This window comes from Erinaceus europaeus, chromosome 16 (genome assembly GCF_950295315.1).
Source record: "Erinaceus europaeus chromosome 16, mEriEur2.1, whole genome shotgun sequence".
Lineage (NCBI taxonomy): Eukaryota > Metazoa > Chordata > Mammalia > Eulipotyphla > Erinaceidae > Erinaceus > Erinaceus europaeus.
The window spans coordinates 5,770,849-5,795,515 of NC_080177.1; the positions used below are offsets into that span (position 1 = coordinate 5,770,849).

General features: G+C 46.6%; 1 protein-coding gene across 9 annotated transcripts in view; it reads right to left on the bottom strand.

Annotated features, from left to right (window-relative positions):
• The window catches only part of TLN2 (talin 2), a 414,501-nt gene that overhangs the window by 161,990 nt on the left and 227,844 nt on the right, over positions 1 to 24,667 (bottom strand). For all 9 annotated transcript variants that reach the window (XM_007533899.3, XM_060174397.1, XM_060174399.1 and 6 more), the window contains 2 exons: positions 6,008 to 6,071; positions 4,929 to 5,033 (listed from right to left, as the gene is read on the bottom strand). In XM_007533899.3, the coding sequence (XP_007533961.1) occupies positions 4,929 to 5,033; positions 6,008 to 6,071 (169 nt within the window). The remainder of the gene's footprint in view (positions 1 to 4,928; positions 5,034 to 6,007; positions 6,072 to 24,667) is intronic.

The following is a 24,667-nucleotide window of genomic DNA, read 5'->3' on the forward strand; positions in this document are numbered from 1 at the left end:
AGGATGGGGGAGTAGGCAAATCCAGAGGAGATCAATCAAATCTCTTAGCTGGGTGACTAGAAGGGAGTGCATGGGGCCAGAAAGAGGAAAGGAATGAATGAATGAATGAATGAATGAATGAATGAATGAACGAATAAACAAATAAGTAAAGAAACGAACGAACGAATGAATGAATGAATGAATGAATGAATGAATGAATGAATATGAAAGAAGAGAGGAGACATGAAGCCCACACTGGCATTACCCACCCATTTAAGAGAAGCCCCTGAAGCCGGGGCAGTCATTTAGCTGGTAAAGCATGCCCGAGGCTCCTGGTTCAATCCCCAGCAATGCATGCTGGTACTGCAGTGTTGGTCTGAGTGCTTGCGCTCTCTCTCTCTCTCCCTCTCCCTCTCCCTCTCCTTCTCCCTTCTTGCATTTGAAAGAAATACAATTTTTAAATTATCTTTATTTATTTATTGGATAGAGACAGCCAGAAATTGAGAGGAGGAGGGGAGACAGAGAGGGAGAGAGACAGAGAGACACCTGCAGCCCTGCTTCAACACTCGTAAAGCTTTCCCCCTGCAGGTGGGGACCCGGCTAGAACCCAGGTCCTTGTGCACTGTAATATGTGCGCTCAACCAGGTGTATCACCACTCAGAAATACATTTTTTTAAAGGGACAATCACTAAGGGATCCCTCTGAGATGTGCAGACTGAAACTCAGAAGAAGAGGTGGACAGGTGGTGTCACACCTGGGTGAGCGCAAATGTCAACTCGCAAAGGACCTGGGTTTTCTCTTTCTTTTTTTTTAAACAAAACTTTTTTTTTTAAGAATGTTTCTTAAATATTTTCATTTACTTTCTTTTAATGAGAAAAAGTAGATACAGAGGGAAAGATACTGAAAGAGACCAGAACACTGCTCAGTTCTGGCTTATGGTGATGCTGGGGATTGAACCTGAGATCTCAGAGCCTCGGGGTTTTAAGGCATTTGCATAAGCATTATGCTATCTCCCCAGCCCAGGGACCTGGGTTTTCTGAGTCCCACCTGCAAAGGGAAAGCTTCATGAGTAGGGAAGCAGTGGTGCAGCTCTGTCTCTGTCTCTCTTTCTGGCTCCCCTACCCCTCTCAGTTTCTCTCTGCCCTATCAGATAAAATTAATTAATTCTGCCCTTCCCGCAGGAAGACAAATGATTTCTGAGAAAATAGATCCGTCCCTCAGGGAAACCCCAAGTCACATCTATCTGGGCTGTGGTGTAAGTACGGCTTCCATCACTGAGCTTGATTTGTTTACACTCAGTTCTTCTTTTTCTTTCAAAAATACTTTTACTTATTTATTATTGTATAGAGAGAGAGGAAAAAAAATGGAGAGGCGAGGGGCAGATGGAGAGGGAAAGAGACAGAGAGACACCTGCAGCCCTGTTTCACCACTTGTGAAGTTTTCCTCCTGCAGGTGGGGACCAGGGGCTTGAACCTGGGTCTTTGTGCCCTGCAATGTGAGTGCTTAACCAGGTGCACCACTGCCTGGCCTTCCTTTCTTTCTTTCTTTCTTTCTTTCTTTCTTTCTTTCTTTCTTTCTTTCTTCCTTCCTTCCTTCCTTCCTTCCTTCCTTCCTTCCTTCCTTCCTTCCTCCCTCCCTCCCTTCCTTCCTTCCTTTCTTTCCTTCTTTTAACCAGAGAGAGCACTGCTCAGCTCTGGCTTGTGGTGGTGTGGGAGATTGAACCTGGAACTACGAGGTCTCTGTGCACAACCATTATGCTGTCTACCCAGCCCTTGAATTTGATTTGGCTGGCAGAGGTCAGCCACCTTCACTCTGGCCAGAGCAATCACAAGTAAACTTTCTCAGGGGAAAAGTCAGAAGGAGAAGGAGTTGTCACACTCCTTCAGTGTCCTCGGAGCAGTGACAGTGAGCTGGAGATGGTGGAGAGACCCAGCCTCACAGCCCGCACCTTCATAAGCGGCAGGCACCTTGTCTGCTCTGGCAGAATTCAAAAGATTTCTCAGGCAAGCCCTAGAGGGTAAGTCAATAAATGGCTTTTCCTCCTAGCCAGACATGCCACAGCGCCCTCTAAAGCTCTACGGAGAAACTTCAGGTTTGTGGGCGGCGGAGGTGGAATGATTCTTGTGTTTTCTCAGGCTCCTGTCTGCCAAGCCCATTAGCTTAGCCATTTAGATGCCAGACTGCCACCTCCTTTCCCATGGCCCAGGAATAGCAAGTGCTGGAGCTCGAGCTCCTGCGCCCCTCGGCTAACTCCTCCCCACTCCAACACACACACACACACACACACACACACACACACACACACACACACACACTCGGTGGTGCTGAGGACAGAGCCTGCGAGGCTCAGTTCCCTGCTTCTTCTGATTGCTCTAAAAGGAACTCTCTCAGACAAGGATTTAGGACTCGTTTTTCACTAGACAGCAAAAGTGGAGAAGAGAAACAGAACTAAAGGGAACTAGGGGGCTGGGTGGTAGCACACTGGGCTGAGCACAGATATTACCATGCATGAGGATCGGAGTTCGAGACCCCGCCCCCCACCTGCAGGGGGGAAGCTTCACGAGTGGTAGTGTAACAGGTCTGCAAGTGTTAATCTTTCTCTCTCCACCTCTATGTGCCCCTCCACTCTCAATTTCTAGCTGTCCTAACGAGAAAGAGAGAGAGAGAAAGAGAGAGAGAGAGATGGAAAAAAGGTCATCGGGAGTAGAATCATGGTGTAGGCACAGAGTCACAGCCATAACACTAGTGACAATATATACATACATGCATATGTGTGTGTGTGTGTGTGTGTGTGTGTGTGTGTGTGTGTATGTGTGTGTGTGTGTGTGTGTCAGAAACAGAAGGATGAATATGGGATGATCTCACTCTCAGGCAGAAGTTGAAAAACAAGAGCAGAAGAGAAAACACAAGTAGAATTGGAATTGGTGTATTGCACCAAAGTGTGTGGGGGGGAGAATACAGGTCCCATGACAGAGGACCTAGTGGGGGTTGTACTGTTATATGGAAAACTGAGAAACCCTATGCATGTACAAACTATTGTATTTACTGTTGAATGTAAAACGTTAATTCCCCAATAAAGAAATTTAAAAAAATTAAGTTGAATGGGAAATATATATATCATTGGGATTAATTAGGTTATTTAGGCTATTTTTTCATTTTCTTACTTGGGAAATTAATGCTTTAGAATAAATACAGTTATTTGGTGCACATGTAAAATTTCTGTTTTCTGCAAAAGACTCTCACCCCCAGCCTAGGTCCTCCTTCACCATCAGCACCAGCACTTGTACCCCACCTGCCACACCCTCCAGAATTCTTGACTTCGGTACTATACACCAAGCACAGTTTAAATTCTGCTCTGTGTTTCCACTTTCTGTTCTTATATCTCAGCTTGTGTCTATGAATAAGATCATCCCAGATTCATCCTTCTTTTTCTGACTTAAAATTTTTTATTATGTTTATTTGTTGGATAGAGACAGTCAGAAATCAAAAGGGAAGGGTAGGATGAAAAAGAGAGACACAGAGACACCTGCAGCACTGCTTCACCACTCATAAAGCTTTCCAAACCCTGCAGGTGGGGATCGAGGGCTCAAACCCAGGTCCCTGTGCATTGCAACATGTGCACTCAACCACCCAGATCCTTCTTTCTGGCTTTTAAAAAACCCAATTCCAAAGGAGTCAGGTGGTAGTGCAGTGGGTTAAGCGCACATGTGCAAAGCGCAAGGACTGGCGTAAGGATCCCAGTTCGAGCCCCCGGCTCCTTCACAGGCAGTGAAGCAGGTCTGCAGGTGTCTGTCTTTCTCTCCCCCTCTCTGTCTTTCCCTCCCCTCTCCATTTCTCTCTGTCCTATCCAACAATGACATCATCAACAACAACAACTATAACAACAAAACAGCAAGGGCAACAAAAGGGAAAATAAATAATAAAAAATATTTTTTAAAAAAGAATAAAAAAACCAATTTCAAAGCATGCAGTATACTCCCAATCGAGGAATTACAGAAACCCAAGGCAAAGCAACCTGTTCATGATTTGTAGCTACCCACTATGCCTGAGTGAGGGTTTAGTCCTTAGTCTGCTCTTGCAATGATTTCAATGACGGAAGTTTTTAAAAGTCTGCTTTTGGGGGGTATATTGCACTAACGTAAAGGGTTGGGGGTGTGTGGGCAGGAAGGAATGAGACTTTGAGGTCCTGGTGCTGGTGGTGGAGGCAGACCTAGGCTGGGGGTGAGAGTGTTTTTGCAGAAAACTGAAATTTTACACATGTACCAACAACTGTCTTTACTGTTGACTGTAAACCATTAATTTCCCCAATAAAATATATTTTTTAAGATTTTATTTATAAATGAGGAAGATAGGAGGGGAGAGAAAGAACCAGACATCACTCTGGCACATGTGCTGCGGGGGATCGAACTCAGGACCTCATGCTTGAGAGTCCAAAGCTTATCACTGCGCCACCTCCCGGACCACCAATAAAATAATTTTTAAAAGCCTACTTTTGGGAGCCAGGCGGTAACGCGGTGGGTTAAGTGCAGGTGTTGCAAAGCGCAAGGACCGGCGTGAGGATCCCGGTTCGAGCCCCCGGCTCCCCACCTGCAGGGGAGTCGCTTCACAAGCGGTGAAGCAGGTCTGCAGTTGTCTGTCTTTCTCTCCCCCTTTCTGTCTTCCCCTCCTCTCTCCATTTCTCTCTGTCCTATCCAACAACAATGACATCAACAACAACAACAATAATAACTACAACAATAAAAAGACAAGGGCAACAAAAAGGAAAATAAATAAATAAAATTACAAAAAAAATAGTAAAAAAAAAGCCTACTTTTGTGATTGCAATAAAATTGTCATCTTTTTTGAAGAAAAGAAAAAAGGAGGAGGAGAAGAAGATGGAGAAGAAGAAGAGGAAGAGGAAGAGCAGAGACGTTAGCCATGGAGAGAGACCTGGCAGAGGCCTGACTCACCTTCACAAGGAAAAAAGACACTCCGTAGGTCCGGAGGGAGCGAGCGAGCTTGACGTACTTGACCTTGGCTTCGATTTCACTCATCTCTCCACAGTTCTTGTGTTCCTGCAGAGGCGACAGTGGCAGGAGGGAATGGTTATGGTGGCTCTGGCAGCAGGTGGGCTCCATGAGGGGGAGGGAGTTACTGGGCACACAGTCCTATGGACTGCGGGGTGGGGATACCCAGAAAGTTCCATAGGTGGAGCCCAAAGTGCCCCTGGGCAGTGCGGCAGGAACAGGGCCTATAACCACCGTCTCCTTTCCCAAAGACTCCATGGCCTGAAACATTCCGGCCAACGGTCTGGTCTCAACAGAGCCAGAAAGTACATTCTTCTCAGGAGAGGGTAGCATCCCAACACCCACCCCCCCAGCTCCCCCCCCCCACAAATGTTCAGTTTTCCAAACAGCAGAATATTATGTGAGACCAGGCCACAGCTCTTGGATACAATCCGAAATAAGATATCCACTGCAGAGCCATACGATTAATATTTCAGTGCAGATCTCAAATCCAACACCAAAGAGGACCTTGACATTCTGGATTTGCTGCAGTGATTATTATTGTGATAAAGTTGGGGAGAGAGATATTCTTCTTGGTGGCTGAACGAATGTGACTTTCAGGATAAACCTGGAGAGGAACCAATTTCTAAATTCCAGTTTTTTGTTTTTTTTTTTAAAAAAAAAGCTCGGGGCAAAGAAGCTACTTGTGTGTGTGTGTTTTTTCTCTTTCTTCAGTGTGTTTTAACAGTAAATCACCTTGTTTCAGTGCTACCAAGATAATGCCTCTGAAATTAAATGTAGACACGTCCCCCCCACACACACACATACCAGAAGGGCTAATGGCCTTTAACAAGCAGGTGCAGATTAAATCATAAACCTGCCTGCCCCAAGTAGAAGCGTCAGCTTCTCTGCCCTCAAGTCACACGAATCATTTCTGCCGTTCAGTATAAGGAGAGTCTGTGCACAGGCAGCAAGACCCTCGTGCAGCGCCAGACTCTCCTACGAGTGAGGGCAGGAAGGCAGGAAAAGAACAGTCCCGATACCTGAAATACTCTCTTCTCAGCTCCTCTCTGCTTAATGTATTCTTTGGGCAGGAATTCCTTTAAACTGAAAGGAAAGGGGGGGGGGGAAAGAGTCAATCATTTATCACGGTTCAAGATGAAAAGACAAGAAAAATGGGATTCTATAAAACCCAGTTCAGTCACCAAACCCTGTCGGTATTTCATGGCGTCATTAATCACAGGCAGACACGCCCACAAGGCACCGAGACAGCACAAACAGAGAACCAACTGGGTTAAAAAGGGTCGAACTAACATAGAGAAGGATGCCAGCTTTCTTTCTACATGAGAAAGAACTTCGGGTTCCTGCTCACGACCACAGAATGTGAGCTCAGATCTACAGGGATGCAGAGGTCACATAGGCTCCTAAGATGAATATGGTCCCCCAGATCAGATCAAATCGATGGGGTTTACAGTCAACAATATTCACACCCCTTTCCCATATTTGGGAGCTACTCTCTTCCCTGATCCAGCTTTCTGGTCCTTTTTGTAGCCATGGTATCACCTCCCCAGACAATAATAAGGAACCACCTGCATAGATTTCAGGCTCAGGGGGAAAAAAAAACACTATTATAGCCACAGGCCCTTTAGAATATAACTAAAATATGCCTACTAGCTATCTACAAAATGGAGGACCCCCCAACTCTTCATCTGCACTATCCCAGCCTTTAGGTTCATGATAGTCAACAATATGTTTGGTTTTATATGTTAACTCTCTTTTCAGCCACCAGGTTCCAGATGCTAACATGATGCCAACCAGACTTCCCTGGACAGACAGACAACCCCACCAATGTGCCCTGGAGCTCTGCTTCCCCAGAGCCCTGCCCCACTAGGGAAAGAGAGAGACAGGCTGGGAGTATGGATCAGCCTGTCAATGCCCACGCTCAGCGGGGAAGCAATTACAGAAGCCAGAACTTCCACCTCTGCATCCCACAGTGACCTTGGGCCCACACTCCCAGAGGGTTAAAGAATAGGAAAGCTATCAGGGGAGGGGATAGGATACGGAGTTCTGGTGGTGGGAATTGTGTGGAGTTGTACCTCTCTTATCCTATGGCTTAGTCAATGTTTCCTTTTTATAAATACAAAATTAAATTAAAAAAAAAAAAAAGAAAGAACATTCAGGAGGTAGAGAGAGGGACAAAGCGGAGAAGGAAGAGGACAACGTGAGTCTTTGTCAGAGAGGGAGAGGATGCTTTTTTCGCTTTAAAACCACTTTTGGAGATCATTAATGCGTTTTTTTAGAGACAATACAAGAATAAGTCTAGTCCTAGCAGAAACTAGTTTCAATGGCAAGAGGAGGAAAACGGAGGTCAGGGAGCAGGCATGGAAGCCACCGCTGTCTCCCCACACCCCTCCAACTCGTGGTTTTCACCCTGGAGCTGCTAAAACGGTTGAAAGCATACATCTGAATGATTTTGCGTGCTGTGAAGGCAGTCAGCAATACTGGGCAGTTTATTTGACAGGGTCTTTGTTATTTTGTTGGACTAACAAGGCCTTCAAACCCCTGCCTTCAAAGCAGAGGCTTCCAAGGAAATATCAGAATTCATTGGGGGATGACAGGAGATCTCAGTCAAAAACATATGATCCCTCTATCTTTTTACTTGTTTAAAATATCTCTATGTTTAAAATACACACAACACACCAATATATTGTCATTTTAATCAGAATCATGTCATGTTGCTAAAGAAATTCCTGTTCACAGAAGACAAAATTGAAATTTGATTGTGGAATTCTATCATTATTTTTAAATAATCATATTTTAAAACTGCTATTTATTATTTGACAGAGACCAAGAGATTGGGTGGGGAGGGAGAGATAGAGGGAGGGAGGAGGAGACGCCGCAAAGAGGCACCTGCAGCCCTGCTTCACTGCTCGAGAAGCTTCCGATCGGGTATTTTCTGACAGCCATGCCTGTGTCACAGAATCTTACTATGGTGGGTGGGGGGTAGACAGCATAGTGGTTATGCAAAGAAACTCAGGCCTGAGGCTCCAAAGTCCCAGGTTCAGTCCCCCGCACCACCATAAGCCAGAGCTGAGCAGGGCTCTGCTGTTTCTCTGTGTGTCTTTCTCTCTCTGCATCTCTCTCAAGAATATTAATAAATAAATAAATAAAATACTTTAAAAATATTTTTTAGGGGGTCGGGCGGTGGCGCAGCGGGTTAAGCGCATGTGGCGCAAAGCGCAGGGACCGGCGTTAAGAATCCTGGTTCGAGCCCCCGGCTCCCCACCTGCAGGGGAGTCGCTTCACAGGCGGTGAAGCAGGTCTGCAGATGTCTGTCTTTCTCTCCCCCTCTCTGTCTTCCCCTCCTCTCTCCATTTCTCTCTGTCCTAGCCAACAACGAATTGCGTCAACAAGGGCAATAACAATAACCACAACGAAGCTACAACAAGGGCAGCAAAAGGGGGGGAAAAAATGGCCTCCAGGAGTGGTGGATTCATGGTGCAGGCACCGAGCCCAGCAATAACCCTGGAGAAAAAAAAAATAAATAAAAATAAAATAAATATTTTTTAATTTTTAATACTTATTTATCCCCTTTTGTTGCCCTAGTTGTTTATTGTTGTAGTTATTGTTGTTGTTGTAATTGATGTTGTCATTGTTAGATAGGACAGAGAGAAATGGAGAGAGGAGGGGAAGACAGAGAGGGGGAGAGAAAGACAGACACCTGCAGACCTGCTTCACCGCCTGTGAAGCGACTGCCTGCAGGTGGGGAGCCGGGGGCTCGAACCGGGATCCTTATGTTGGTCCTTGTGCTTTGCGCCACCTGCGCTTAACCCACTGCGCTACTGCCCCACTCCCATAAAAATTTTTTAAAAAAGAATCTTACTATTCTACAGTGGATACATTCAAACACTTCTTGTTTTACACTAAGTATAATATATATAGCAAATAAAAATATATTCAAGGAAAAAAATGTTGAAAGCAGACTCAAACATATGACATTTGACAGCATGTCAAGATGCTAACATGTTAATTACAGCGAGAAAAATCATCCCCTGTATGGAAGTCTACTTGATCACACATCCCTAGTGGAATGTGTGGTAAAGATAAAAAGAATTAAAGCAGATTTGTTAATTACTGGTACCATCATTTAAAAATAATACTCTCCCCCACTCTGAATATATATATAAATATGTATGGATAAGCAAGCATACAAATTGTGCTTGTAGACATACAAATATATACAGAACATATACATACATATGTCTACACATGGGAGTGCTCTGTATAATTAGGACAGAGTAGTTATGTCCTTAGAATTCAGAATATTTTTGCATAAAATAAGTACAAATCAGGGGGCCAAGTGGTGGTGTACCAGGTAAAGTACATAGGTTACCATGTGCAAGGACCCCGGTTTAAACCTTGCTCGCCACCTGCAAGGGGAAGCTTCATGAGCGGTGAAGCAAGTTTGCAGAGGTCTGTCTTTCTCTCTCCTTCTCCATCTCTCCCTCCCCTCTTAATTTCTCTTTGTCCTATGCAATTAAAAACAGAAAGGGGAAAAAAAAGAAAAAATGGCCGATGGGGACAGTGGATTTGTCGTATTGACACTGAGCCCCAGTGATAAGTCTGATGGCAGAGGGGAATAGAAAGGAAGGAAAGGAAAAGGAGGAGAAGAAGGGGAGGGGAAGGGGGAAGGGAAAGGAAGGGAAGGGAAGGGAAGGGAAGGGAAGGGAAGGGGGAAGGGGAAGGGGAAGGGGAAGGGGAAGGGGAAGGGAAGGGAAGGGAAGGGAAGGGAAGGGAAGGGAAGGGGAAGGGGAAGGGGAAGGGGAAGGGGAAGGGGAAGGGGAAGGGGAAGGGGAAGGGGAAGGGGAAGGGGAAGGGAAGGGAAGGGAAGGGAAGGGAAGGGAAGGGAAGGGGAAAGGGAAGGGGAGGGGAAAGGGAAGGGAAGGGAAGGGAAGGGAAGGGAAGGGGAAAGGGAAGGGGAGGGGAAAGGGAAGGGAAGGGAAGGGGAAGGGGAAGGGAAGGGAAGGGAAGGGGAAAGGGAAAGGGAAGGGGAGGGGAAAGGGAAGGGAAGGGAAGGGGAAAGGGAAGGGGAGGGGAAAGGGAAGGGAAGGGAAGGGGAAAGGGAAGGGGAGGGGAATGGGAAGGGAAGGGAAGGGAAGGGGAAAGGGAAGGGGAGGGGAAAGGGAAGGGAAGGGAAGGGAAGGGAAGGGGAAAGGGAAGGGAAGGGAAGGGAAGGGAAGGGAAGGGAAGGGGAAAGGCAAGGGGAGGGGAATGGGAAGGGAAGGGAAGGGAAGGGAAGGGGAAAGGGAAGGGGAGGGGAAAGGGAAGGGAAGGGAAGGGAAGGGGAAAGGGAAGGGAAGGGAAGGGAAGGGGAAAGGGAAGGGGAGGGGAAAGGGAAGGGGAAGGGGAAGGGGAAGGGAAGGGAAGGGTTGGAAGGGAAGGGAAGGGAAGGGAAGGGGAAAGGAAAGGGAAGGGAAGGGAAGGGGAAAGGGAAGGGAAGGGAACGAAAGTGAAGGGAAGGGAAGGGAAGGGAAGGGAAGGGAAGGGAAGGGAAGGGAAGGGAAGGGAAGGGGAAAGGGAAGGGAAGGGAAGGGAAGGGGAAAGGGAAGGGAAGGGAAGGGGAAAGGGAAGGGAAGGGAAGGGAAGGGAAGGGGAAAGGGAAGGGAAGGGAAGGGGAAAGGGAAGGGTTGGAAGGGAAGGGAAGGGAAGGGTTGGAAGGGAAGGGAAGGGAAGGGAAGGGGAAAGGGAAGGGAAGGGGAAAGTGAAGGGAAGGGGAAAGGGAAGGGAAGGGGAAAGGGAAGGGGAGGGGAAAGGGAAGGGAAGGGAAGGGAAGGGGAAAGGGAAGGGGAGGGGAATGGGAAGGGAAGGGAAGGGAAGGGGAGGGGAAAGGGAAGGGAAGGGAAGGGAAGGGGAAAGGGAAGGGAAGGGGAGGGGAAAGGGAAGGGGAGGGGAAAGGGAAGGGGAAGGGAAGGGAAGGGTTGGAAGGGGAGGGAAGGGAAGGGAAGGGAAGGGGAAAGGGAAGGGAAGGGAAGGGGAAAGGGAAGGGAAGGGGAAAGGGAAGGGAAGGGAAGGGAAGGAAAGGGAAGGGAAGGGAAGGGAAGGGAAGGGAAGGGAAGGGTAAAGGGAAGGGAAGGGAAGGGGAAAGGGAAGGGAAGGGGAAAGGGAAGGGAAGGGAAGGGAAGGGAAGGGAAGGGGAAAGGGAAGGGAAGAGAAGGGAAGGGGAAAGGGAAGGGAAGGGTTGGAAGGGAAGGGAAGGGAAGGGAAGGGAAGGGGAAAGGGAAGGGAAGGGTTGGAAGGGAAGGGAAGGGAAGGGAAGGGAAGGGTTGGAAGGGAAGGGAAGGGAAGGGAAGGGAAGGGAAGGGAAGGGGAAAGGGAAGGGAAGGGAAGGGAAGGGGAAAGGGAAGGGAAGGGGAAAGGGAAGGGAAGGGAAGGGGAAAGGGAAGGGAAGGGGAAAGGGAAGGGAAGGGGAAAGGGAAGGGAAGGGAAGGGGAAAGGGAAGGGAAGGGGAAAGGGAAGGGAAGGGAAGGGGAAAGGGAAGGGGAAGGGGAAAGGGAAGGGGAAGGGGAAAGGGAAGGGAAGGGTTGGAAGGGAAGGGAAGGGAAGGGAAGGGAAGGGAAGGGAAGGGAAGGGAAGGGAAGGGAAGGGAAGGGAAGGGAAGGGAAGGGAAGGAAAGAAGGGGGACAGGGTGGTGGCACACCTGGTAGAGGACACATTATAATACAGAAGGAACCAGGTTTGAGCCCCTGGTCCCCACCTGTAGGTGGAAAGCTTTGTGAGTAGTGTTGTAGACATCTCTCTCCCTCTATGTCCTCTTTCTCTCTTGGTTTCTGGCTGTCTCTATCCAATAAATTTTTTAAAAAAGGATAATTTTTTAAAAAAGGAAGAGAGAGGGAGGTAGGGAGGAAGGAGAGAGAGAGAGAGAGAGGGAGAGAAAGGCAGGTTAAAAAATGTACAAAGGGCAGGAGTAGATAGCATAATGGTTATGCAAACAGACTCCCATGCCTGAGGCTCCAAAGTCCCAGGTTCAGTCCCCTGCACCATCATAATGCAAAGCTGAGCTCCGCTCTGGTGGTAAAAAAAAAAAAAAAAAGTACAAAGTAGAAAAGTTAAGTAAAACCCTATAATTCATCGTTCGGACTGGAAATAGCAGTCTGAACACCTAATTAATTCACTTTTGTTTGCTGGAAATCCTGTCTTCTCTGGCTGCACCGGGCGCAAGGCCAGCCTGGTGGCAACAGGCACCCAGGACTCCGGAGGCCCAGCCTGGTGGTTTCCAGCACTGCTTTCTTGCTACAAATCATCAGGGAGCCTTGCAGGGATGACTCACCCTGGCTCGCAGGCAGGCAGTGTTTCAAGGGTTCCTGGAAATTCACTTATCTGAGATGAAGGAAACCGTCCAAATGGAGCCCAGCCACCAAGAAGCCATTCCCACAAGGTCGACACAGCACGGCTGGGAAAAGCCCTCACACCACACCACAGAAAAGTGAGCGGGGTCCCGCGCTCACCACCCCCATCAGCGAGGATGGTTCAAGGTCAGCCACGACTCCTCTGCTCCCTTCTCTCCTTTGCGTTATTTCAAAGCAAATCCCAGACATCACAGAACTGATTGTTCTCAGATGGCGCAATCTGAGTGTCAGGAATAATGATGAGTGAAAACACAGATGTAAAAAAAAAAAAAAAAAAGACATCCATAATGATTCTTAAACAACAACAATAAAAACCACTGGTCACCTTTGAAAGGGCTGCTAGAGTTCTGATTTGTATTGAGAGACTGATCAAGGGAGACAGACAAGATGCTTCTAAACGTTGATGAGAAAAAAGGAGTAGAAGAGGCGTCGGGTGGTGGCGCACCTGGTTGGGTGCACATGTTACAGTGCTCAGGGACCCAAGTTTAAGCCCGCGGTCCCCACCTGCAGGGGGAAAGCTCCACAAGTGGTGAAGCAGGGTCACAGATGTCTCTCTCCCTCTCTATGCCTTTCCCTTTATCTCCATTTCTGGCTATCGCTAACCAATACGTAAAGATAATAGATTTATTGAATGTCTCAAACTTTGTAATGCACAGGCCATAGGCTGAGTCTTTGATATGTTCACTCTCTTACAAGCATAGACCAGGGAGTCGGGCGGTAGCGCAGCGGGTTAAGCGCAGGTGGTACAAAGCGCAAGGACCGGCGAAAGGATCCCGGTTCGAACCCATAGCTCCCCACCTGCAGGGGAGTCGCTTCACAGGCGGTGAAGCAGGTCTGCAGGTGTCTGTCTTTCTCTCCTCCACTCTGTCTTCCCCTCCTCTCTCCATTTCTCTCTGTCCTATCCAACAACAACATCAGTAACAACAACAATAAGAACTACAACAATAAAACAACAAGGGCAACAAAAGGGAATAAATAAATAAATATAAAAAAATTAAAAAAAAAAAACACCTTAGACCAGGGAGAACAGAAGCAACCGGTGGCACAGCTCTATACAAACAATGTCAACGGACATAAATGATGGGGATGGTGTGTACGATACAGCAAATCCTAATAAAGGGATATTTCAAAGTTAACCCAACTGCCAAACAATGTGATTATAGCAATGACTATCTACTGTCTTCTTAAATCCTAAGACAGCAGGAATCTCCCGCTTCCTCTATAGAGCCTGTATTTCCCCAGTCCTGGAACCTCTAGGGTGGGGCTCACTTTCCTGCATGCTTCTCTCAATTCATACCCAATGATAATTACATCCGCCGATCCCAACCTAGTCAACACAAGGAGTACCACCTCAGCATGCTTCACTTCAGACTGTGCCCAGAGACGTCAGGCATGGAATGTCAACCCTTCACCCTCATTACTCGGGTGAGACCTTTCCTTTCATAGGATTCTCAAATTCCATTCCAGGTGGTTAACCTCCTAACAAAATCCCAAAACCTGGATATAGACCAGTTCCCGTAAGATAAAACATATGTTCACATGTATCCATAAATTAGGACAAAATATATACCTGAAAGCAAAAGTACACAATAGCCTACAGTGAGTCAGTATCAAGTTCATAATGAAAGTGTCTACATAGACTTAGATACCCTCCTCACCTACTTCCTATTACAGTTATCTCACTCACTCCAAAGCAAACCTCATCAAAACAAGGACTGCAAAATCTGAATAAGGGCAAGAGACTGGCATACTTTAATGATGACTCTTTAGTCACTATCAGTAAGGGCAAGAGACTGGCATACTTTAATGATGACTCTTTAGTCACTATCAGGCCACCCCATCACCTGGGGCCCTAGTCAGGGAGTCCTGACATTCCCAAACAGACATGATGGGCCTAGACCTCAAATAAATACCTCTCTCCATTGTTATCAGTCATCTCTATCAGGAACAACAAAGCAGACCCCTCTGTGGGCCCCCATAGACCTTGCCCTCAACTTGGATCAACAATGGTAGAGAATGTTCCATCCTCTGAAGGGAGGCTGGACAACATAATCTATGTTTCATCTGAGGAAGATGGGTCCTGAAATTGGGGCAGCTTGGAATGTTCCTACTCATGACCACAGAATGTGAGCTCAGATCTACAGGGATGCAGAGGTCACATAGGCTCCTAAGCCGAATATGGGCCCCAGATCAGATCAAATTGATGGGGTTTACAGTCAACAATATTTATACACCTTTCCCATATTTGGGGGCTACTCTCTTCCCTGATCCAGCTTTCTGGTCCTTCTGCCAGCCATGACATCATCTTCCCAGACAATAGCTAGGATCCACCTGCATATCAGATCTTAGGCTCAGGGGAAAAACAAACAAACAAAAACTAGTATAGCTACAGGCCCTTTGGAATATAACTAAAATATGCCTACTAGCTATCTACAAAATGAAGATCCACCCCCCACCACCAACTCTTCATCTGCACTATTCTAGCCTTTACGTTCATGATTAGTCAACAACTTGTTTGGCTTTATATGTTAACTCTCTTTTCAGCCATCAGGTTCCAGATGCTAACATCATGCCAACCAGACTTCTTCCCTGGACAGACAACCCCACCAATGTGTCCTGGAGCTTCGATTCCCCAGAACCCCGCCCCACTAGAGAAAGAGAGAGACAGGCTGGGAGTATGGATTGACCTGTCAATGCCCATGTTCATCGGGGAAGCAATTACAGAAACCAGACCTTTCACCTTCTGCATCCCACAATGACCCTGGGTCCATACTCCCAGACGGTTAAAGAATAGGAAAGCTGTCAGGGGAGGGGATGGGATAGGAGTTCTGGTGGTGGGAATTGTGTGGAGTTGTACCCCTCTTATCCTATGGTTTTGTCAGTGTTTCATATATATATGTAGCAAAAGAAATTGCAGGAGACCAAAAGGACCCTTTTACAAGTCTGAAATAAGCAACAGATTAAAACAGTATCAGTGGCTGCTCAAACCTGCAAGTGACAAGTATCTGAGGGAATTCAAGGTCAGTCGGAGAACATCTACGCCCTGTGATGATGAATTTTTCTGCCTCCAGGGTTATTGCTGAGACTTGGTGCCTGCCCTAGGAATCCACTGCTCCTTTGGCTATTTTTTCTTTCTTTCTTTCTTTTTTTTTGATAGGACAGAGAAATTGAGAGAGGAGGGGAAGATAGAGAGGGAGAGAGACACTTACAGACCTGCTTCACCACCTGTGAAGCGAACCCCCTGCAGGTGGGGAGCTGGGGGCTGGAACCGGGATCCTAGCGTGGGTCCTTAATGCTTTGTACTATGTATGCTTAACCCGGTGCATCACCAGCCCCGACCCCCCCTTGACAATTTTATTTTTATTTATTTATTTACTTTTATTTCTTTATTGGGGAATTAATGTTTTACATTCTGTTGGTATGCATGAGACCCCTTCTGTTTCATTTGGTTTAAATCTCCCCTGCTTAACACTATTCTATTTACATAACCACTTCATTCTATTTATATAACCGCTGTTAACAAGCACCTCTCTCCAGGGCATTGGTTCAATCCCCACTGTTTCATGATATGTTTTTGCTCCACCCCCCTCCTTGTCACACCCTGATCCTCTCCTTGTCACACACTGATTGTCACCAGTCACTTTTCTCTCCACCCTCTCTATGTCACACCCTGTTTCTACCCTACTTGGCAAGTATATATAAAGACAGCATTGTGAGTTTTACAGTACTGTACTTTGAGTTTAGCTTAGCTCATCTTAGATTGTGCTGCGTCCTGCATGAATAAAGAGATACTGCATACAACCCAGCCATGAATCCCGGGTCATCTGTTACCCGCCCGTGAAGCCAGCCCGGTGAAAACAACCTAACCTGTCGAAAACGACATATGGCGCCTGAACAGGGACTGAAATAAGCCCTGAAACTTGGACCGGCATCAATGTGGGACCCTACCCACCTATTGTCCAGATAAGTAAACTTGGCTACCCATCCACCATGGGTTGCCTTTCTACTTATGAAGAGGTTTGCCAAAGCCTCTACTGTTTCATCATGAGACAGTTAGTCTGTCTCTGGAACATTTTACTCTGGGCCACATTTTGGTTCCCTGACCGGGAACTTTGGTTTCTTATGACCGGGATCATAGAGCTTGGGAGATGCACGGAGATTTCTCCTTGGACTTTCTGGATTCCCTCTCCCATGTTTCCTGAGGAAAAGGACTACATTTTGCTCCAGGCCACAGTTTGGTTCTTTATGACTGTGATCGTAGACCTTGAGATATGCATGGGGATTTCCCCTGGAACTTTCTGGACTTCTTCTCGAATGTTTCCCATGGAGAAGGACTACTCTAATTTGAAGAACATTCTCAAGTACCCTGGCAGTTCCCAAGTATGGAGACACGTTGTTAGTTCTACTCTCCTGATTAGATTCTTTCTTCGATGGGAAGACGCTTTTAAAAATGGGTGCCTGAAGCAATCCAGCAGGAACAGTCAGAAACACCCTAAATGCAATTTCGAGGAGCTTTTTGGACTAGGTCACCCTCCGGGGATTCTTAATCCTACATGGTGAGATCTTGATAATCTGGTTCAAGTTGCGTTTCATAAGAGAATGATTTGAATGACTGAATTTTTGTTTGACATCGACTTAGAAAAAATGCTAGACGCAGCCATGATTTCTGGAGACATCCAGAAACAATCCAAAAAGTTGTTTTTTCCCTCCTTTGATTTCTCTTTTACGTCTTGACATGAATCTAAAACGTTTAATCCTGAAAACTGTATGAGTTATGGGTGGGGCAGATAGTGCAATGATTATGTTAATTATTCTCATGCCTGAGGCTTTTAATTGTGGTTCTTCTGTTTACCTTTCCACATTGTATTGAGTTTAAACTGTTTAAACAACCTTAAAATCATACTAGAAACGACTTCCAATTATAATGGAGTTATCAATTATAGTAAACTAATCTGCTACAAGTTTTGTTTGACAAGTAAGTGAATTTCAGCTGTCAAAGTCTTCACATGAAAAAGCATCTACTCAAATGGAATTCCTGGAAATCCATTTGGATCCGGTTCTCTGACATCGCCCCCGGAAACCAATGATAAAACCTGGCACGACCTGAAGAAACAGATTCACAGACTCCAAAGCTCACTCTCTACAGAAAAGCAGAATTCTGGTGGCCGACATTCCCCATCGAGACAGACGTGCAGCGTTTCATCCTTTGACATTTTCTTCTGTGGTCAGCTACTTTGGACTGACACCTCCATCGGACTTACTGGTACACACAGCTGTGTTTCTCAAAGACTAACTTCAGCCAATTGCCTTGAGACTTTATAGACCATGTCCCCTCGCCTGCAGGCTCTGTCCCAGAGGCAGAAAACTCCCCCTCCTTATTAGGTTATGCCCACAGAGGCATGAAGCGCCCCAAGAGGCAAGAGATGCCCACAGAGGCAAGAATTGCCCTTTGAGGCAAGAGATGCCCCCAGAGGCATGAAGCACTCCCAGAGGCAAGAAATGCCCTTTCGCATGCTAGGCCTTGCCCTTTGAGGCAAGAAAAGCTCCACTAGTTATTGCTGCTCGCCTATTTTGTTTTCCATGTCATATGCCAGTTCTTTTGAAAACGCCTGTACAATATACATTTCTGTTCACCCCACAATGGCCATTAGTTAAAAAGAAAGGGGGAATTGTTGGTATGCATGAGACCCCTTCTGTTTCATTTGGTTTAAATCCCCCCTGCTTAACACTATTCTATTTACATAACCACTTCATTCTATTTATATAACTGCTGTTAACAAGCACCTCCCTCCAGGGCATTGGTTCAATCCCCACTGTTTCATGATATGTTTTTGCTCCACCCCCCTCCTTGTCACAACCTGATCCTCTCCTTGTCACACACTGATTGTCACCAGTCACTTTTCTCTCCACCCTCTCTATGTCACACCCTGTTTCCACCCTACTTGGCAAGTATATATAAAGACAGCATTGTGAGTTTTACAGTACTGTACTTTGAGTTTAGCTTAGCTCATCTTAGATTGTGCTGCGTCCTGCATGAATAAAGAGATACTACATACAACCCAGCCATGAATCCCGGGTCATCTGTTACCCGCCCGTGAAGCCAGCCCGGCGAAAACAACCTAACCCGTCGAAAACGACAACATTCAACGATAAATACAATACCTGTGACAATTTTTATCAGCATGTTAAAACCACACAACATGTGCCCCTGACTGATAGCACCAGAGTCTTGCACCAACTACGAGCCATTTTCATCGATACAGAAGGACACCAGCAAGATCTCTACAGAATGTTGAGCTGTTGGAAAAGTCAGGATGCATTTTGGCATAGAAAATCACGGCATGATTTTCCCAACAGCCCAACAATAAGAAAAAATTAAAAGGGGGGGGGTACCCTACCAGGATATAAAACATCCCAATTTCAACATAAGAAATTTCAACAAAAGGGAATAAATAGATAAATTTAAAAAAAAAAAGGAGGTCAGGAACAAAGTGGGCTTCCTTCCCTCAAACCACACACCAAGACTCCAACTGGGTCACTACCAAGCTTCCAGCACTAAAATTATAAGACACTTCAAAGGGAATACGGGAGCAGGTCTTCACAATCTGGGGTCAGGGCACGAAGTTTCAGACACGATTTTAAAAGTAGGTGGAGAGACCAGGAGAGAGCTCACCCCAGAGAGTACACATGTTTTGTTTTGTTTTTTATTCTTTTATTGGACAGGACAGAGAGGAATTGGGAAGGGGAGAGGGAGACAGAAAGGGAGAGACACAGAGAGACACCTGCAGCCCTGCTTCACTGTTCATGAAGTGTCCCCTCTACAGGTGGGGACCAGGGGCTTGAAGGTAGCACCTTGCATATGGTGACACGAGAGTGCATACGTTACCAAGCCTGAGGACCTGGGTTCAAGCCCCTGGTCCTCACCTGTGTGTGTGTGGGGGGGCGGGGAGGGAGAAGCTCCTTGAGCAGTGGAGCAGTGCTGCAGGTGTCTCTCTTTCTCTCTGTCCTCCCATTTCTCTCTCTATAAAGAAAAGAAAGAAAAAAAACAGAAGGAAAAAAATATCCACAGTACCAAATCCTGGTGATAACCCTCGTGGGTTAGACAGGCGTGGCAGGTCGTGTGCAGAGCGCTTTGCTGTCCCCGCAACACACTAACACAACTACCCTCCAAGGCGCAGACATAAGAAAAGTGAACGCGCCCCCCCGCACACAGATGTTCACAGCAGTGTTATTCATAAAAGCCCCACACAAATCAAATAATCAGTAATTTCATAAACAAAATGTGGCTCGTCCCTCCCCAACGGAACATCATTTAGCAGTGGACAGGGATTTGCGGTGAGACACGGAACACTGGGCTGAAGGAAGCCAGTCACCCCTCGGCTCCCCACCTGCAAGGGGGGTCGCTTCACAGGCGGTGAAGCAGATCTGCAGGTGTCTGTCTTTCTCTCCTCCTCTCTGTCTTCCCCGACTCTCTCCATTTCTCTCTGTCCTATCTAACAACAACAACATCAATAACAACAACAATTCAAAAAAGAAAGGCAGCAATGAAAAATGAAATGAAAAAAATGAAAGAAGCCAGTCACGACTGATTTTTACAATCCCATTTACAGAAACATGTTCCAAACAAACACAGAAAGAATTTGTAGCGGCAAGACTGGGGATGGGGGTGGGGGGAGGTGTCCTGGACACAGGGTCGATTTCAGGATGAGGGGCTTGCTCTCAAGTTAGTTTATGGTGTCGCTTTCACACACTTATTTATAAATACACTGAAAACCTACGCTTTGTACGTTCTGAAAAAAAAAAAGACACGAATTCTCTAATAGGCAGACTTGAGCTCAGTGAAGCTGTTGAAAATACACATTCACTAAAAATAGTTGTGTTGGTGCACTGTGCCAAAGTCAAGGGCTCTCAGGGGTGTGTGGGGTGGGCTTTCAGATCTGGTACAAGATTGTGCAGAAGGACCTAGGCGGGGGTGAGAGTGTTTTGTAGTAAACTGTGAAATGTTACACATGTGCCAACCACTGTATTTACAGTTGACTGTAAACCATTAATTCCCCCAATAAAAAAATTAAGGAAAAAAAATAAAAGCTGGGAGTCAGGCTGTAGCACAGTGGGTTAAGCATAGGTGGCGCAAAGCGCAAGGACCAGAGTTAGGATCCCGGTTCGAGCCCTGGATCCCCACCTGCAGGGGGGTCACTTCAGAGGCGGTGAAGCAGGTCTGCAGGTGTCTATCTTTCTCTCCCCCTTCTCTGTCTTCCCCTCCTCTCTCCATTTCTCTCTGTCCTATCCAATAACGATGTCAACAATAATAATAACTACAACAATAAAACAACAAGGGCAACAAAAGGGAATAAATAAATATTAAAAAAATTTTAAAATTTAAAAAAATAAAATAAAAGCTAAGTTGTAAGCCTAGTTTGGGCTCTAATATAAAGGAAGCACCCACGGTGTTTCTGAGACAGTGGGAGGAAAATGAACACAGATTGGTATTTAAAGATTGAGGAATTTTTGCTGGTTCTGTTGGGCGTTAAGATGCCTCTGCAGTGGGCTTGAGAGATAGCATAATGGTTCTGCAAAAAGACTTTCATGCTTGAGGCTCCGAGGCCCCAGGTTCAATCCCCAGCACCACCAGAAGCCAGAGTTGAGCAGGGCTCTGGGCTCTCTCTGTACCTTTCCCTCTATCTCTCTCATTAAAACAAATAAAAATATTTAAAACAAAGTTGGGGCCGGGTATTGGCGCACCTGGTTAAGTGCATGTATTACCATGCACAAACAATGACCCGGGTTCGAGTCCCTGGTCCCCACCTCCTGCAGGGTGACGTTTCATGAGTACTGAAGCAGGACTGCAGATGTCTGTCTCTCCTTCTCTCCCTACTCCTTCTCAATTTCTGTTTTATCAAGTAAAAATAAAGTAAAAAAAACTTAAAAAAAAAAGACGTAGGGGCTCAGGCGGTGGTGCACCTGGCTGAGCACACAGATGACAATGATAAAGGACCCAGGTTCAAGCCCCCGGTTTCTGCCTGCAGGGGGAAAACTTTTCTTTCTTTTTCTAAAATTTCTTTATTGGGGGATTAATGTTTTACAGTTGACAGTAAAATACAGTAGTTTATACACGCATACCATTTGCTAGTTTCCCACATAACAATACAACCCCCGCTAGGTCCTCCTCTGCCATCACGTTCCTGAACCCTCCCCCGTCTCCCCACCCCAGAGTCTTTCCCGTTGGTGAATACACCAAAGGGAAAACTTTCTGAGTGGTGAAGCAGGGCTGCAGGTGCCTCTCTTTCTCCATCTCTATAACCCCATTCCCTCTCAATTTCTGGCTGTCTTTATGCAATAAATGAATAAAGATAATTTAAACTTTTTTTAATAAAATAAAAAGACAGTATTTTTACTTACGCACACTTTGCAAAGTTTTTTTTTTAAAGTTTTCTGTCAAAAAAAATTAAGAAGTCCCTGTAGATGAAACTGTATGCTAGCAGGGCTTGGTTTTTAAAACATTCCAGGGTCTGGAGAGCTGGGAAGGGTACATGCCTTGTCATGAACGTGGTCTGGGTTTGAGCCCCAGCACCATATGGAAGTGCTCTGGCATCCAAGAAAGCTCCCCTCTCCACTCACCCCCATGTCTGTTATTAATAATAATAAAAAAAACCAGCAGGTGGAGGGGGCCAGGGGTCTGGCAGAGCATACTGAACCTTTACAGCAAGAAAGTTCACAGCCGCACAATTGATGAGCGCCCCAGTTTGGAAGCAGCCACGGATTCCAACAACAGACGAGTGGCTTGGAAAGTTGTGATATTCGATGGAATACTACTTGGCTGTTTAAGAATGACAGAGCCATCTTCTTCACCTCCTCCTGCATGGAGTTGATCCAAAGGAATTTAAGGGATGACATCAAGCAAGATATGCCAAAAAAGAGAAGGGTGAGGGCCAGGTAGTGACACACCTGCTTGAATGCACAAATTACAGCGTGCAAGCACCTGGGTTCAAACCCCCACTCCCTACATGCAAAGGGAGAAATTCAGGAGTGGTGAGCAGGTCTTCAGGTGTCTTTCTCTCCCCCCTCTACCTCCCCCTCCCCTCTCAATTTCTCTCTGTGCTATTAAATAAAAATAGAAATAAAGACAAGAGGAAAAATAGTTAGCAGGAGTGGTGGAATAACCATGCTAGCACTGAGCGCCAGTGTAATCCTGCAGGCAATGAAAAACCAACAGCGAGAAGGATGAATATCCAGGCCGCTCTCACTCATAAGCATTACTGAAGAAAAAAGAACAGAAAGGGGAAATACAAAATACTACTTGGACTGGGTCTGGGGTCTTGCACCCGGGCAAAGGACTCTGGGAAAGGAGAGCAGAGGGGTGTGGGGAGGGCTCTGGGGCCTGGTGTGTGACGATGGAAGAGACGACACCTATCCTGGCGTGACGAGGAACTGTACCACGTGTTTTGCCCCGAGTGAGCTGCCCAGGCTCCAGGCTCTGCCAAGCAGCCTTGCCTGACTTGCAGGTGTTGTGAGCACTGACGACAGGGAGCTGGTCCTAAGGGATGTGAAACAGGAAGTGGGTGTGTGCTGGAGGACAGGGGTCCAGTGTTGTTTTTCCCCAGTGAGTGTGCATGGAGCCGATAGGAGCAGGTGGTCTGTCTGCCTGTCTGTCTATCTGTCCTTCCTGCCTGCTGGGGGAGCAGAAGCTCCAGCTCAGTCACTGCTGTGAGGAAGGTTCCCAAGCATCCGGAATGTGTCAGCCAGCCAAACCCTCTCTGAGCCGAGGGGTCAGATTGCCAGCGCCGATTGGGGACTTTTCTCCTAATTAAGCAAACTCCTCTGGCGAAGCAGAGCCCCAGCCAGCGCCTTCCTCCGTGACAGAGCCCACTGTAAAAGGCCAGCTGTGCACAGCCCTCAGTCCTACAACTCAGGGTAACAGACCCTCCCTGCACGCGTGGGCAGGCCAGCCAGCACTCTCCCCTAGGGTATGTGAGAGGCCTGCAAGTTCAGGCGGGACTTAACGTAGGTTCTGATCTACAAGAGCTGCTCCCCGGGGTTGGTTCTGTACACGTGACTCATGGCCCATAACTGCAAAACCAGAAAAGCCAGAAGAAAGGCACCAAACAGGAGACATTACAAGCTGGTTGATGGAGGCGAGAGAGGGGGAAACCACGTAAGATGAAAAGGAAAAAAAAAATCATAGATAAAGTTAAGGGCTGGGAGTCAGGCAGTAGCGCAGCAGGTTAAGTGCAGGTGGCACAAAGCGCAAGGACCGGGGTTAAGGATCCCGGTTCGAGCCCTCGAATCCCCACCTGCAGGGGAGTCACTTTACAGGTGGTGAAGCAGGTCTGCAGGTGCCTATCTTTCTCCCCACCTCTGTATTCCCCTCCTCTCTCCATTTTTCTCTGTCCTATCCAACAATGACGACATCAATAACAACAACAATAAGACAGCAAGGGCAACCAAAGGGAATACATAAATAAATAAATATTTTTTTTAAAAAAGGTAAGGGCTGAGGAGATAGCATAGTGGTTCTGCAAAAAGACTTTCATGCCAGAGGCTCTTAAGACTCAGGTTCAATCCCCAGCCCCACCATAAGCCAGAGCCTAGGAGTGCTCTGGTCTCTCTCTGTATCTTTTTCTCTATATCTAACTCATTAAAATAAAATAAAAATAAGTTCAAAACATTTTTTTACCGGGAGTTGGGCAGTAGCGCAGCGGGTTAAGTGCACAAGGCGCAAAGCACAAGGACTGGCGTAGGATCCCGGTTCGAGCCTTCAACTGCCCACCCACCTGCAGGGGAGTTGCTTCACAGGCGGTGAAGCAGGTCTGCAGGTGTCTGTCTTTCTCTCCCCCTCCTCTCTCCATTTCTCGCTGTCCTAGCTAACAACGACGACATCAATAACAACAACAATAATAACTACAACACCAATAAAAACAACAAGGGAAACAAAAGGGAAAATAAATAAATAAAATTATTTTTAAAAAAATTAAAAAAAATTTATCTCCAGGGTTATCACTGGGGCTTGGTGCCAGCACTGCAAATCCACTGCTCCTGGAGGTCATTGTTTTCCCAACTTATTGGACAGGACAAAGAGAAATTGAGAGTAGAGGGGGAGATAGGAAGGGAGAGAGAAAGACAGTCATCTCCAGACCCGATTCACTACTTATGAAGCGTCCCCCCTGCAGGTGGGGAGCTGGGGTCAAACTTGGATCCCTACACAGGTCCTTGCGCTTAGTATTATGTACCCACCCACCAAAAAGATCTGTGTACACCTATGTTCCTAGCAGCACAATATGTAATAGCCAAAACCTGGAA